The 16,256-nt window shown below is 38.0% G+C and overlaps 2 protein-coding genes across 9 annotated transcripts in view; one reads left to right on the forward strand and one right to left on the reverse strand.

Moving 5' to 3' along the window:
- Window positions 1-2,818: 2,818 nt before the first annotated feature.
- On the reverse strand, window positions 2,819-5,658 carry LOC119782251 (acrosin). The gene is made up of 5 exons (XM_038283139.1): window positions 5,589-5,658; window positions 3,904-4,087; window positions 3,490-3,767; window positions 3,130-3,272; window positions 2,819-3,055 (listed from the first exon to the last, which is right to left on the reverse strand). The coding sequence occupies exons 1-5, from the start codon at window positions 5,656-5,658 to the stop codon at window positions 2,819-2,821; spliced, it is 912 nt and encodes a 303-aa protein (XP_038139067.1).
- Window positions 5,659-6,126: 468 nt separating this feature from the next.
- The window catches only part of scn8aa (sodium channel, voltage gated, type VIII, alpha subunit a), a 67,989-nt gene continuing 57,859 nt past the window's right edge, over window positions 6,127-16,256 (forward strand). For 7 of the 8 annotated variants that reach the window (XM_038283074.1, XM_038283079.1, XM_038283077.1 and 4 more), the window contains exons 1-2: window positions 6,127-6,378; window positions 11,870-12,203. In XM_038283074.1, coding sequence (XP_038139002.1) covers window positions 11,925-12,203 — 279 coding nt within the window. In that variant the 5' untranslated portion in view covers window positions 6,127-6,378; window positions 11,870-11,924. Of the gene's footprint in view, window positions 6,379-6,462; window positions 6,803-11,869; window positions 12,204-16,256 lie in introns of those variants that run through there. The other variant, XM_038283076.1, reaches the window with a different exon arrangement.

Consider the following 16,256-nt stretch of genomic DNA (forward strand, 5'->3'; position numbering starts at 1 on the left):
GTTACTTATGAGAGGCACAAACTAATTTTATTTTTAGGGGGAAAAAAACATAATATTCATGACACAAAACATCTTTTGTTGATGTAATCTATTAAAATATATATTTCTCTTTAGTTTTAATGAACTAGTTTCCCGGGATAGTTTTTTTTTTTTTTTTGCTGGGTTAAGCCTGAGGTGCTCATTTGAGCCAAAACCTTTCAGCAGAGTGTAGAGGTAAATCAGTAATCCTAGCTGTTTTTATTTGCAGATGATTAAAAACATGTAGATGATCTGAAGGCAGAGTAGTGCCTTTTAATTCTCAGACATTTCTGATGGATAAAATATCACATTTTAAGAGTAAAGGTGCAAGAAGTGTGGAGATATTTTTGCCTTAGTAAAACCTGTGGAGCTACTCTCCCTATTTTATAAGGAATTGCTTGCGATGGGAAACCAGAAGCAGGCATCTGCTTTTTTTTTATTGTTTTTAGAAAGAGGGTGTGTTGTTCTCGTTAACCTTATAGTCCTTGCTTCTTTTAAAAAAAAATTCAAATCAATATCTAACCCAATTATTTTGGAATGTCTGTAACACTGATGGGGGAAAAAAATTAGAAATCCCTGAAAGCTGCATTTAAAAATGCATTTAAAATGGGCAAATACTTCTTTAAAGGAAAAAGTACCGCAGTAAAGGAAAAAAAATAGATAAGGGTTAAAATTGTCTGTTTACTGTATTTTAGAAGTGAGATACTGTATTACTAGTGTTACTGTGTACATGCAGATGGAGTCTGTAGATAAAAACTTGACTGATCTTTCATACTTGACAGCATTTCTTTTCTGCATTGCTTGTTGAACTACGTCTCATTGAAAAAGACAGGGAACATGGACAGGAGCAATGTGCACTTTCCCAATATCATTAGGTGTATGTGGGCGTGTCCCCGAGAGTGTGAGTGTGTGTGTGTCTTAATGATACTTGGCTAATATGGTGCAACAAGGTTAATCTTTTATAAAAATCCCAAAATATTGAACTTCTTTTTTTTCTTTTTATTATTTCTTTTATTTTTATGTCGCCTCCACTGTATTTTTACACTTCCCATCCATATTTTGAATTTAATATATTTTGTTAAGGGGTTTCACTGAGGTTTTCCCCTCTGATGCGATTTTCCATCTGGAGCTGCACAACCTCTGCAAACTGAATCCTTAGCAGCGGCACAGACCACTTTTCAGAGAGGACATGCACGCAAGCCAGTCGTTTGGTTACTCATGAATAACTGTGTGATAATTGCTTTGTTGCTACTGTTTCACTACAACGACTTTTAATAAAGTTTTATAATTTCACTTTGGCCTTCAAGCCTTTTCAATAGACCTTGGTGCTATTCAATAAGGTGCCGTGAACAGATTTCAGTCCTTCAGTGTCACTGCAAAAAGGCTCATTTCTGGATGTGGAGGTTAACATTTCCTTAAAGGTCCTAAAGACGTTAACTATTTCAAAGCTCTGTAGAGCTGATGCAAAATCTCAACAGAAACAATGCAACCTGTAACATCTGCCTTTTTTTTTCACCTTAATATTCACTTCCAAGACATTTCAACCCTACAGTTGTTCTAAGCACAAAATGTAGAGATTGCAAAGAAAAAGAATCATTTCACTCAAATCTATATAAAAGAAAAAAGACCAGTCTGTATACCTCAACAACAGTCTGTCCACGATGCATCGTTAAGCTGCAGCAAAACCACATTCTGGACTTGTCAGTGGTGCGATAACCTCTAACATGTCTTTTGGAAAAAAACAACAATGTCACACTGTCATTCGATGTGTTTCATGTCAAATAAAAATGCTTTGTCAAACTTTCTTCTGCTTTTTTACCCTTTTTTTCTATCCTGATGCTTTTCTTGAGCTTTTGTCTCTTGCCAGAGACATACCACGTTTCCACCACCAGGGGTCACTGTTTTTGCTCCCTTAAAAATAAAAAAGTTTTTTTTTCTTCAATACTTTATTTAAAGTCAGTTTACATTACAGAATATTGATATTAAAAGATAGCTATGTATCCCAATAATACATTTAAAGTAGTTAAAAGATAAAACTGAATAATAAAGAAAAAATACAGTGACAAAGGCTAGAGGGCTCAACTTCACTTAAAGCAGTCTATTTAAATAATGACAGCAGTTAAAATTAGTTTGAAGGTTTTTTTTGTTTGTTTTTTTTTTTTTTTTTTGCATTTGGGGGTGTGAGTAATTGCCATAAAATCATAAACAGGTTAATAAAAAAAGAGGAAAAAAAGGGTTAAAAATCAAAAACTGTACCAATGGCATCAAACTATGTTTCCCAGCTATAGAATAAGCAAAATCAAACAAGGAGCCAGGAGGTAATAAAATGCTGATTAAAGCAGTTTGTCTTGAATGATAGAAAAGCCGGTCTGAGGTAGAACCTGTGATCCGTTTCTTTACCTAGGCTGGATATCGCTCAGGAATAATATATGATACTTCAATGGAAAACCTTACTGTAAATCTCTCAAAAGGGGCATGTTTATTAATGATTTGTGTGAAACTTTCCCTAAGGAAGCCCAATGCTGCGTCCACATGGTAAAGTCACTGGCTGTGAATACTATTGCAATATTAAAATGCATAATAGAAAGTAAGACAACAATCTATTCTAGCCAACAGGAGCTCTTTATTTGTGACAAATTATAATTTACCATTATTGCTACTTTTAAATATGTATAATAATTAAAATTAATCAACAAATATTTATTCTTTTCCATTCCCATAAATAAAAGAATAACACCAATGCAGCTTTTGTTTGCTTTGTGTTTTAATGATTCTGCTTTCTGCAGACAGAGAGGATGTTTTAGAGCAGCATCAGGACAGCAAAGAGCAGAGCTGTGATCAGTCCCCCGCTCAGCCTGTGTGCACAAGCTCTAGTTTGCTCCTGATTTGCATTGAGCCAGTCTGCAAACCTGCTGGTTTTTGAATACACTCCTGGTCTGTAGGGCAGTCCACACTTCTCCCCGAAGCTTGTCACCCCTACTACATAGAAGCTTTTTTCCTTCTCGCTGTAGCACTGCAGTGGACCTCCGCTGTCACCCTACACCACAATTGAGACAGCTGTTTTACTCTGCAGCAGAAGGGCTTTGGAAATGAGCATGATAATAACCTAACCTGACAAGTGTCCACGCCCCCTGTCTCCAGTCCTGCACAGATCATATTTTCTGTGATGATGCCGTTGTACCAGGTTTCTTGGTTACACCTGGTTCTGTTGATGAGCTCTACCTCAGCCTCCAGCATCCTGTCCACTGGCTCACCTAGCACAAACAACAGCAGCAATAATCATCATCATTGACCTTGTATGTTTAAAGTCCTAGATTAATATATGCTGCTTTTAATCTTGAATAAAACAAATTGATAGTAGGCATTAAATGTTTTTTTTTGGTTATTAATAAAATATGAAAGAACCAGATGCTTCATATATAAGGTAGTGGCTGTTTGAGTTCAAAGACAACATGAAGTCTCAGCACTAACCGTTGAAGTAGGTGCTTCCCCATCCAGTGATGAAGCAGTAGCTCAGGTTGAGGGCAGCCTCTTGGCTCATGTTATGAGGAGTGCAGCAAGGCTGGACGTGATCTGTGAAGTTGAGGGGGGAGCTAAGCAGCAGCAGAGCCACATCGTTGTCGGATGTGAACTCATCGTAGTCTTCATGCATTATGATTTTACTGATGGAACGCGTCTGGGTGTGAGGCCCAGGTGTAGAAAACACATTAAGTCCCATAACCACTTGGAAATAATCATTGCCGAGAAATCTGAAAAGAATTAGATACAGGAGAAAACATTTCTAAAATTTCAAAATACTCTAAAAGGACTTTGTAGTTGTATCACTAAATTGTTTCTCTTCCGCTTTCATTATCTGCAGACGGAATGCGATTACATTAAACTCACTTGTGGAAGTTGAAGCAGTGTGCTGCGGTGAGAATCCACAGGCTGTTGACGATTGTGCCGCCACAGTGGTGACTGGAAAATATCTGGATGCTGACCTGCCAGGGCCAGGCTCCCTCAGGAGCCTCTCGGCCTCCGACTATCTTAGACAGTCCAGGTGGGCCGACCATGGACCGCTGCCCGCAGCCTGATCAACAACATCAAATAAAACTTCTGTATGAAAACTGTAACCATAACATGTTGATGCTGTGATAAAGTGAGGTCATTCTTATCCTCTTTTACATCTTTAAATATTACTCATAATTTTCCGCTATTTCATCATTCTGTTTCATTCTATCTGTATTCACCCACTCTGCACAATCTATTAGTTCAATCTCTAATGTTCTGCTCTCTCTGCTTTTTCTCATAGCAGCTTCGCCTCGTCTGTTCCTGTTTGTCTGTGACTCCATCCTGGAGAGAAATATCAGCTATGCTGTTGCAATCAACACCTTTGTTTATAGATGTTGGAGATCGGCCTGTTTTTCCAGTGTAGTCCTGTTTCTCTGACTGTGATTGGCTGGATGTGCTCTCTTCATCCTCTGACATGGGAGCTGGCTCGGAGCTCGTCTGCCTGGCTGTGTGTTTCCTAGACGGGGCCACCTTTTACAGCTGCTTTTTGTATCTCTGCTTCTGTCTCCTTGAACCCCAGTCGGCCTCAGCAGATGGCCGCTCACACTGAGCCTGGTTCTGCTGGAGGTTGCTTCCTGTTAAAAGGGAGTTTTTTCCTCTCGACTGTCGCTACAAGCATGCTTAGTGTGAGGGATTGCATTGGAGTCAATGAGTCGATGCAATCAACTAGTTTTCCTTAGATAGAAAACTTTGAATCCATTTGACTTTATGATCTGGTGAGCTGTAAAGTGCCTTGAGATGACATTTTGTGAATTGGTGCTATATAAATAAACTGAATTGAAATTGAATTGAACTTCCTGAATTAGTTAAATAGATACAGAGGAAAACACATTTTCTCTTATAAAATTATAAATGTTTCGAAATATAGCTCATACAACATATGGTTAGTTTATAAACCAGCTTGATTAGGCATAATTTGGAATAACTTTAAGAACAATATGTCATCAAATATGTCAAATATAAGCCTTTGTGTTGAATATCATGCATCATTTATTGATTAGGATTTGATGTAAATGATTAAATCCCCATATTACAACAGAGAGGGCAATGAGTTTGGGCAAACAATAGGGAGATAAAAATTTCATTTGGTATGAAATATGGACTTTTTTTCTTTTTTTTTTTCTGTCTGTCTGTTTGAATTGGCTGTAAATGGAGATCTATGCAAACTCAACACAAGAATCTGCTCTTCTTTTAAAATAAAAGGGAGTTTTACATTTAAATATACTCATGCAAATGAAGCCCAAACATAATTTTTACCTAATTTTAATTGTAACACCTGTGAGCAGCATTAAGGGAAACAGAAAGACTAACAGAAACTAGTCAAGTTCAGCTTCATCCTTGGGGTTCGCTTTCCATGTGCTTAGAGGTGTTAAATGAATCTGTTCAACCAGTTATATGCAGTAACGGCCATAGAAATGTCCGGTGATCAACGTCCACTCTTTACTACTTAGAAAAATAATAAAGTGACTGCAAACAAAAAGTAGAATCAGATAAGATCTAGTTACCAGTTTACTACTTACTCTGCTGCTTTGGAGCTGTCTCGGTCAAACACACCACGCTCACAAACAGGACGACAAACTTCACATCCATCATTTTGTTTTAGCCTCCAACGCATTTAAATAAAACAAAATCTAAACCATAACAGTTAACCTCGTGACGTCATATCTTCAACGGATCGGTAATGCTCCCAGGTAGGAAAGTAGCCCAATGAAAATAAACTGTTTTAAACGTCTTGCACTAAAAAAAATGTTTTTTCATAAGACAGTTTAATGAAAGATAGATGATAAAAGCATTTTTTTTTTTTTTTTTTTTTACAAAAAATAAATACTCGGCTGTATAGTTTTATTTGACAAACTGTATTAAAGTTATAGCTCTAAAACACCAAAACAAATTATTCATTTTTCAGTAAATATTGCACTCAGAAGAATATCCAGTATCTTTTTTCCTCTGAGCATCAGTCATGTGTCCCACAAACGATAAATTCCTGCACTGAACTTGCAGAGAGTCAAAAAAAAAAAAAAAAAAAAAAAAAAAAAAAGAGCAGTGCGCTTCTTGATGGGGATAATCAGACGCACTGTGGGGTTTTTTGCACTAAGTGCAGGCCTGAATGACCTTTAGGATTTTTAAACCGAGGCGCACTCCCCGACACTCCCTCACATTCTGCTGAGAGTCATCAATTATGCAGGGAAGCTGCTCTCACTGAGGGAGAAGACAGCAGCAACAATATGGCGACAACCGCAGTTTCTTCTCAACCTTTCCCACATCTGCAGTCCTGCACCGACTCCCCAGATTCACTGTAACCGTCGCAAAGTGAGTATCATTCATATTTGCAGCTGGTTTGGGATGACTCGGGCCTGAAGGTTAGTTTTTTCCCTCCCATCTGCTGGTTGAATGTCGCAGAGCTCATCACCGCTCCGCGTCTTTTCTTTTTTATAAATTTTTTTTGGAACTGGAAGTAAGAGGGTGTCTGCGCCCTGTGAATATATGTCATCTGCACCAGAGCTAAAGGAAATAATATATTTAATCTCTAGGGTTGATTAAATTGTGCTAAAATGCAGGAATCCGTCGAGCAGTTAGATGAGAAAGGAAGGTGATTTGTAAGTGAGATCTGGTTCTGGGTGCAGCTTGCTCGAAAAAGCTGTTGTTTTATTATTATTACTTTTACTGCTGCGTTTTCTGATTTGTTTTTTCCGGGGGATGGATTCAAAGCAGAAGGATTTGAGAAGAAGGAAATGTAAGTATTGCGATGACAGTGAAGAAATGTACGATCCTACGGGAGATATTGGTGTGGCAGTGACTGCTCTTATGGGATAGGCTCCCTTCATGCTTCAAACTATGTATTCAGCTTCATTTTCTCCATTTCTGTTTTATATTTCCCTTTTTTCTGCACATATAGACTGTTATTGATCTGGTTGTCGACATGGCTCCTCGGGTGTGGTGCAGATGCTCTGCGCGCAAAAACGCACAGAATGTACCGAGAAAAAAACAACACACATCAGATTTAATACATTTTAAGGCTGAGTAGCTCCAAGGTCATATTGGTGCTTATTGGATTGGGGGTGAAAAAATGAAGGCAACTCGCGAGTTTGGCGATCCCGTGTCTCTCAGCGTGACATTTGCAACATGCAAACCACCCACTGCAGCAGTGCCGCTTCGGTTGGAGCGGGCCACTTCTCTGCACATTATCACCTCCAGCTCACAAGAGGACCAGGACTTTTCCTACGTGATAAAATATTAAACAAAAAGATCTCGTAAGGAAGCCCATCTTTTAACGGATCTGCTTTAGGAAACACTTCCAGCACGGATGTCAATTTTTTGCGTAAAACACGCCCAGAATGTGATCAGATCAATCTAGTATGGATCAATCTTTGTGAGATCAAGATTAAATCTACAGGAAGGTATTCAGGCAGCGTGAGTGGTATTTTATTGCTAAGGACAGCTTGGTTTTGATTTCCCCCAATTTACGCATTCACGCGTTGCACGTGTTAGTGCGCGTGCGTTGGCGCGGTGCTGAAACGGACAGCGCCAGCAGAGCAGCAGCAGAAGGTTCCGGGGTCCATTTTATAAAACGCTCGCCTCGGTACACTGCGCGCATGTCTTTCTCTTCTCTGCGTTAATGATTTTGTTTCATTTGTTCCTTCACCCCAGGACGAAATGATTCACGTTTTTTTTTCCTGGGCGCCATCAGCTTCACACGTCGAGCATTTGCAATTAGGGAGCGTTATGCAAGAAGGGAGCAGGGGAGTGACGGGCCTTGTGCTACAGATATGGCTGACAGCCTGTCCAGGCTTTACCCACCTTCTCTAGCTGAATCACTCAGCATATATAAATATCCTCCAAAATTTCAGTTATTTCATTAATTCAAGGAAAAACATGAAGCTGACATAGATGTATTGCATGACGTGTTTTAATCGCTAGTTTATGTTAATTTAGATAATTTGAAATGAAAATGTGCATTTTAGTTTGCACAGTATCATATAAGAATAATACGCTAAATCCTATGGGAGATTGAACATTTAAAGGAGCAATCTAATTGTTAAGTGAGCCTATTGTTCTCAAAGTGCTGCTTATTAAGTGAAAGTTTGCTGGCAGAAAAAAGTGTGGTAGAAAAATAGAGTCAGGGCAGCAGGTATATTGCAGCCTTGGTTATTTAAAGGTTTTGGGACGGTTAACAGGCATGGATTTCCACTGGAGTCAGAGCTTCAAAAACAACAGGAAAACAGAAGTATGAAGAAATCAACTCCAATTGTCATGTTCTTTGCAATAAGTCATTCCTGAACCAAATGACATGTCTGAGACGTTTTACCTGGGCTGAGAAAAACATAACTTGAAAGTTTATCTGTGGTACAAAGTCTGGTAAAATGAAAATTAAAGTTAGCTTTTTATTTGTAAACAGAATCGACACTGCTTCTGGTCCACTATAGTTTCCAAAGTGGTGTCATGATATAGATTACCTGCTAGTGTTTGTCCACTTTATTTTATTAAGTCTGCATAGCGATTTCCCTGGAAATTTTAGTGGACTTCATGCTTCCTTTTTTCCATCATGACTTGGCACCTTCCAACAATATCAAAAGCACCATCGCCTGGTGTGATGATCATGCTTTCATCTGATTGGCCGGCTAACTCACCTAGTCTAAACACACAATGAGTCAATGGATATTGTCTAGATTAGGATGACAGATACCTGGAGGCCCTGATTAAAAACAACTCAGACGTGCCTAAAGCAACATTGAGTACCAGACCTGTAACTTCCATGTTTAGCTCCCTTGAAGGCCACTGGAAAATTGCGCTGTCACAAAATGTAATAGTTGTCTTCCATGTTTTGGAAACGGAGAGCTGACATCTTTGGACCCATAGATTGAGAAGTCATGGAGTGTCTTTTAAAGACAAAGTAACATTTACCCCTATATATTAAATCCTACTTTAAAAATCTAAACAATTTGTCTGATTAGGTAAGTGTCATATCTGTATTGCTTCCTATTAGCAACCTATAGTTCACTTATCTTTTAGTTAAAGGAGAGCTCAAACTTTACTAAAGTGGCACCTTTTGGTCACATGACTCAAAAACTGACATATCCGACCCTCTCAAGTTACATACCTAAGGTTTTGAGAAGAGCACTCCTCAGAAAGCATTTGTACAGATTCTGCTGAACATTAACCTGAACAATCCTTTAATATATCTCTAATTAGGCTAATACTTTGGTCAAAAGTTACACAGTGCTGCTTTAAGACTTCAGCAGAGACAGGCTGGTCTCTGCCATGGCATTCCTTATTGATGCAGTAATTCATGCATAAGGAGGCCAATCCAACTATTGACTACATGTACTGTACAGTACATTGAAATACTTTTCACTAGACTGAATTTACTACAATAAAAAAACAAAACAGGATTCACAACTTGCACCCACTCAACCCACAAGGACTACCTCTCTCCCCCACCCACTCTGCAACCCCTTCCCATTCCTAAAGATACTAAAGATATCTAATGAAAATATGAATAAGCTGCTTCAGCATCAGCAGACCAGGGAAGCCCCAGGACCTGATGGTATTTCCCCCTTCTGCACTGAATACCTGGCCCCCATCTCCAAGACATGTTCCATCATAAGATTAAACCACTACACCCCTGTTGATGATCAACCAGGTCTGCAAAGACAATCATGGAGGCTGATTTTCCCACCATTTGTCTAGATGGCAGTTAAAATTTCTGCAGACCCCACACACCCTGGACACAAGCCGTTTAGACTTTAACCTTCAAGTTGGTGCTACAGAGCGATACCAGCTGCCACCGACAGCTTCCCCCTGCTGGTCACTGCCTTGTAGAGTAGTCAGCTAAACTGCTGCTGAGAAAAATAAGCATATTTACACAAGCTTTAAAAAAATAGCAAAAAACAATGTAGATTAACACATATATCTATGTACTGTTTCTAATATTTTGTTGCCCCATATACATGTGTGGTCAATGTCTGTATGCATTTGAAACCAAAGTCAAAATCTTTATTTATGCTCACAGTCTAAGCTAATAAGCTGATTTTAAAACAATTTTGATTTTTTTTTCCTATGTAATATTTCATCTATATAAAAAATTAAGGGTTTCATTAGCTTTAAGCAAAAATCGTCCTGATTAATAGAAAATTGATGCCTAAAATATATTATCTTCTGTATTTTTGAAGCTGTAAAATCATGTTTCATTTGATCATTGATAATTATCTGCTTGTTTAAAATGCACCATGAATGGACCAATTTACCAGTAAATATAAATATAAAAGTAAACAAAAAGGGCAAAAAGGATTGAAAAATCTCATTTATTAAATTTCTTCCACAACAGGCTTAGCAGATTTCTTTAGATCCTTTTAAGAAGAAAGTTGTCAAAGAAAAGCCTTCCTGAATCAAGCAGCCATCAGACATTTCTATCAACAGTTTGTCCACTCTTGGGAATATACCAAGTTAAAATGGGAATCATTGTAGAGCCTCTGGTCCCCCCAAAAGACCAGTACCCTACTTAGTCCCCTTTTTTTCTGCTCTTTGTGCATGACCTCACTAAAACGATTAAAATTTGTGGTAGACAGGAAATCTATTGCTTTTCTTTTCTAAAACTGTAAACATTTTCATCAAAAATTTTAATAAATAAGATAAATGTTTACATAATTGCATAGAAAAGGAAAGAAAAAAAAAGTGGGAAGGGCTGAATGATTTTTGCCAAAAATCAAAATTGCGATCATTTTTAACCAATACTGCGATTGCGGTTTTATTGCAATTTTATTCCTTTGCACTAAGCACAAGCATGATGATGTTTTACTGCAGGGTTTCAGTTTTTTCATGACCTTAAAAGCCTGCTTTTCATTCGCATGAAAAAGTTCTTACTTCTACTATAATGCATAGATCTAGGTTCTATCTGATCTTTGTTTCGTTCCGTGCAACACCATACCCACTTTAATGATAATGCTGCCACCTAAAGGGCTGGAGGGAGAAATGTATTGTCTTACTCCTGTTAAATGACTGGGACTGAAAACTAGTACCTCTGGGATTTGAAAATTGCATTTTTCTAAATAGCTATTTATTTTGCAAATCCAATTAATTGGATTTGCAAAATAAATTAAATAAATTAATAAATTAAAGCCTTAAAAAAAAATAAAAATGAACTAGACCTATAGAATATTCCGTGGGCTTAAAACTGTAGGGATTCAAAACTAAACTCAGTCCACACAGAGCCAAGTTATTTGCTCACAAGTTGCTGCTGTTGTCGCATGATGAGAACACTTGTCACTGTCACAAATGCATGTTGAACCTAAAAACAACAGTTTGTTAAGTAGTTTTATATCAAAATCTGTATTCCAAAACAGTTTTTTTCCCCCCAGCTTTTTTATTGTCATTACACTTTAACAAGTACAGAGCAACAAAATGAACACTCTGCATTTAACCTATCTCCTTGGTGAGCAGTGGGCTGCCATTGTGCGGCATCCAGGGAGCAGTGTGGGGTTAAGGATCTTGCTCAGGGACCCAGAGTGGCAATCTGTGGAAGTGGGACTTGAACTCAGAACCTCTGGATTCCAAGTGCAAAGCCCTAACCACTAGGCCGCACTCCCAACAGTTTAACAATTTATGACAATTCATATAATCTGTTAGATATCTTACATATTTAAGAATGAGTTATTATATAATATACTTTCATTGAAAAAACTGAATGTTTTCTATCATTATTAAAGTTGTATAAAGTAACTTAGTATGTTGCTATAGAGTAATAATAAAATGTATTGCCATAGGCATTCATGCTATATGAGCTGATCACTTCTTCTGCCTGCAGAGCTGCTACAGTGGATGGTACGAACCTAATGACCAAGTAGCTGCAGGATGAAAACATGGCTGCACCCCTTATCGCACCGCCAGGACCTGATAGCTTCAAGAAGTTCACGAGGGAATCTTTGGTGGTCCTTGAGCAGCGCATCAAAGAGGAGAAGAACAAGAAGCCACCCAAGCAGGACAGCAGCTACCGTGACGATGATGACGAGAACAAACCCAAGCCCAACAGCGACCTGGAGGCCGGCAAGAGCCTGCCCTACATCTATGGGGACATCCCTAAGGGAATGGTGGCGGTACCACTGGAGGATTTGGATCCATACTACCTGAACTCTCAAAAAGTGAGTTTTAGAAGACTCCTCTTTACAACAATCGGTTTTATTTTTCATAAGAACTGGATGGATGTTTCTGGTTAGTGTTGTTCAGGCTTGGCTGATGCTGATTTAGATGGATATTTGTTCTAAAGATTTTAACACATAAAACAGGAAACAAATGTGCTGCAGATTCTTTAAAATGGTACAAATGTTGATTTCTGGTCTAAAACAGAGAGGAAATAAAAACATTATTCATTAAACAATGTGTCCCAAAGCTGATAATATGTTTATAGACATTTCTAAAAATTTTTAAAGGTAAAATAACCAATTACTTTCTTATTTGACTAAATAATACGAGATAAGTGGGATACAGTCCAATTAATAGATACATGTATTTATGTTAAAATATGTCAAACAAGCACTAATGTAGAGATGTTGTACTAAGTACCCCACCAACAAATTCCTTTAGACAAATCTTTTTTAATAACTTCTTTACTCATTTAAACTGTGTGAACATCCACATAAAGTAGTCGTATATTGATGCGCAGCAAGTCTGTGAAATTTTCCCTTTTTCTCAAACTGCCAAAATCACTAATTGAATTTATTAAGTCTAATACATTGTAGATCCAAATTTTGTCATACAACATAACATCTATGCTTCCTTTTATACTTCATGTTAAACCTTTTTTTTTACTTTTATATGATACGTAAAAACATTTCTGTAGTGTTTTAGTGGAGTTTCTGATAATCTCTGTAATGATCTATTAGTTTGATTGTAAAAAGTACAGATGCTTCTGTAGCATCTTCCTGATAAGCAAACATTGTGTGAAACCTCAGTTGACAATATTAGATATGCCAAGTTCATTGTTTGCTATTTGCCTATCAGGTGTGTGCTGTTTGCTGTCATTTTATTAAAATGGTTTAATTACTTTTCTTTGGAGGAGCAAGAGTACAGCTTTTATCTTTGATTTGCTCTCTGGGCTTTGAGGAAAAGGTCAGGGCCAGTTAAGGTTGAAAACCTCCTGTTCCACATGACGGCGTTAGCAAATTGTTTCCAAATTAATCCGTGGCAGGAAGAGGAAGCAGAGAGGACTGCCGTTGTCTTACAGGAGAGCACGTGTCTCTCTGGGGGTTCTGTCACGCCTTACGTTCAGTGTGAAGATGTCCAGGTGTGACCTTGGCTGGCGCTGACTGTAACCGGTAATGTGTCATCCTCAAACAGCTGAAGGAGATTAGGGTTGTTTTAAAGTCAGATGAGTCAGACTGAGTGTTAGAAGAAGCAGTTTACAGATGTTATATGTTTACCTGACTTGATGTCAAATCTGTCCTTTTCATCCCCTAGTGTGAGAGCTGGAAGAAAGGTTCATAAAATGGCTGTTCCTGCAGATGCTCAGTCGACTCACTATCTTCCTGTATACTTTGTTCAGCACAGAGCTACTTACAAAAATGGAATCAAATAACGTGTTGGTTTAAAAAATTTGCTATAGAAAAGTGTGTGCCTCCATGTTTACTGGTTAAACAGGGCTGGTAAAGATTTGATCAGATGAAGTGATTTATGTTGATATTGTGCATGTGTAAGAGAAGCGGTGTCCTGCGTTTCCTTTCCTTCTCCTGTCTGACTCGGTCTCATACCTCCATGTCTTCTCCCTGGGCACGCTACGCTGCCTGTTACGTAACGCACCAGTCTAGTGCACAAGGTGGAGACACGATTCGGATGACACCTGGAAAACATGGTCTGTGTTGATATCTCAGCTTCTGTCATATAGCCGTCTTTTTCTCCTCACTTCTGTTCTTGCTGTATATTCATCTGAGGCAGGCACGCCTTCTTGTGCTTTTTCTGTTCTTGAGTTTAGCAGCAGCCCTGTTCGCTCTCTGTGCTTCAGGCAAATCTAATTACGGTCCATCAACTCAGCCTCATTCCGAAGGGAGAGCTGATGCTGCCTTGGATGTCAAGCAGCCCTGTGACGTCAGATCAGGTGGTGACCTTGGTGGTTGATCTGTGCATCTCTGTTGCTGTGGGTTGGGAGGCTCACTGTCTGCAGGGAGGTGGGAGGCGTCAGCGGGTGCAGAGTCATCTTGCCATGACAACTTGTAATTTATAACTCTTTAACATTGTGTTATAGCAGAGCTGGTTGATGGCACATCTTCCAGCCCCCCAACCTCCTGGGTAGAAAGAGAGGGATGTATTAGTCCAGTCCAGGTTTAGCTCTGGGTTGATTTTCATTGAGTTAAGGGAAGATAAAGCGAAGTAGGGTGAGGACAGGAATGAAATGGACTATTTGTGCAACGATGCATGAGCACACCTGCTAACATTCCTCTTGCAGCTCATTGGTTGAAGTAAAAAAATAATAAAAAGAGTGAAAAAAATGCACCAAGGTTTTTTTTTAACAGGCTTTACTTTGCAATTTATTTTTCTTAAGGCTATACATACACACAAATAGTGGGATTTCCCAGTTTTGATTAACTTATTTATTTATAGAATAGGATAGAATAGAAAATCCTTTTATTGTCCCACAATGGGGGAATTGTGGTTTTTACAGCAGCATAGGTTATAGTAGAAATTGTCACACAATGTGGACCTTAGAAAAGTGTATAAAAATAACAGATGAAAAAAACAAAAAACAAATAGAGTATTGTACTGTACAGTGTTTTTTTTTTTTTTTTTTACTATATATGACTGTATCTGGAAAAGAAGAACATTTTCTATATCAGTTGTGGACATTTTTACAGTAATGGATATGTGAAAAATAGCAGCAACACCAGTGATGTGCAAAAAAAAAAAAAAAATGAAGTGACAGCATGTTATTTAACTGATTTAAGACAGAAAGTGTGCAACAATCAGCATTAATGTAGCAACTTATTGAGGTTGTTGGAAACAGTGATGGGAGGAACGACCTGTGATAACGCTCCCTGATACATTTAAGGTGCAGCAGTCTGTCACTGAAGGAGCTTTCCAGTTCAGCAACAGCTTAATGCATAGGTTGGAAGACATTATCCAACATTATCAAAACAGGAAGAACATTTACCAGAGTTTGGAATTATACATTTCAGATTTTCCTTCTGTAGAGCCCTGACCATCTATATGCATGTTCCTGATCCAATAAGCCTGATTTAAATTGTTCTACTGTCTTATCCGCCAAGCACTAAGTTCTGAGGGATTCTGTTGATGAACCATTACTTTAAAGAAAGACTGACTCTTTACAGTCAATATTGATAACCTCTACAGTCGAGTCATTTGCTCAGTGAAACTTGCTGTTTTGCATAAAAACACTTTTAAATAGGTAGGTCTGGTACTTAAAAAAATAATCACCTGATTCCGGTTATTATCAATGATATTCAGCTTTCCATATTAATGTAATCATGAATATGAAAGTTGAATAAAAGGGGATTTTTTGTGAATTTCGCAATTCACCTTTAAAACACTTGGAAAAGCTAGTAGTGAGTGGTTTCTTTTGCTGACAAAACTATAAATGTACTATGGATAAATGCATATGAGAAGAAAGACCTCTAAATGTGCGGTATTTAGATGAAGAAATTATACGTTTACTTTCAAAATTGGTAGTTTTCTAAATTCTCTCTGCTGGTTTTTCTATGCTCTGACCTTATGAAAGAGGCTGGAGTTACTGTGTATTATTGCCATTAGCGTTGGATGTCTGGCCTACCCACTCCTGATCTATATTTACCAGTATGATACCAGTTTATAGGAGCTCATAGAGCTGATATAATTACACATTAGTTTTCTGGCATTTTAAAGAGATTGACTGGCTGCTGGGTGGAGTTAAGAGCCTTGTAAAGACATCATCTCCTTCCTTGTCTGTCTTCTGTTACAACAAGGAAATTTTTTTTTATGTGGTAAATTGATTTAACTGCCTTAAAGGCAAGATATCATTATGTTTACTGCGCATAGAAAAGGTGCTTGGATTTGTTTCTCCATTAATGGTACAAATGTCAATTTTATTTGGTTGTGAATTGATCTACATAGAGTACTGTAGCCTTATGGAATTAAACAATGTTTTTTAAACCATTTTACTTATAAAAATCTAAAAATATTAGTGTGCTCATGCATTAAGGTGCCTTTGT

The sequence above is a fragment of the Cyprinodon tularosa genome, unplaced genomic scaffold (assembly GCF_016077235.1).
Source record: "Cyprinodon tularosa strain WSP-4 unplaced genomic scaffold, ASM1607723v1 ctg19, whole genome shotgun sequence".
NCBI lineage: Eukaryota > Metazoa > Chordata > Actinopteri > Cyprinodontiformes > Cyprinodontidae > Cyprinodon > Cyprinodon tularosa.

What these genes read in the sequence shown, in the direction of transcription:
- LOC119782251 (XM_038283139.1), bottom strand. Translation starts at nt 5,658, where the DNA reads ATGGATGTGAAGTTTGTCGTCCTGTTTGTGAGCGTGGTGTGTTTGACC. An exon ending in GACAGCTCCAAAGCAGCAGA is followed by an intron (nt 4,088 to 5,588) that starts GTAAGTAGTAAA and finishes GTTGTTGATCAG; the next exon opens with GCTGCGGGCAGCGGTCCATG. An exon ending in GGGAAGCACCTACTTCAACG is followed by an intron (nt 3,273 to 3,489) that starts GTTAGTGCTGAG and finishes TGTTTGTGCTAG; the next exon opens with GTGAGCCAGTGGACAGGATG.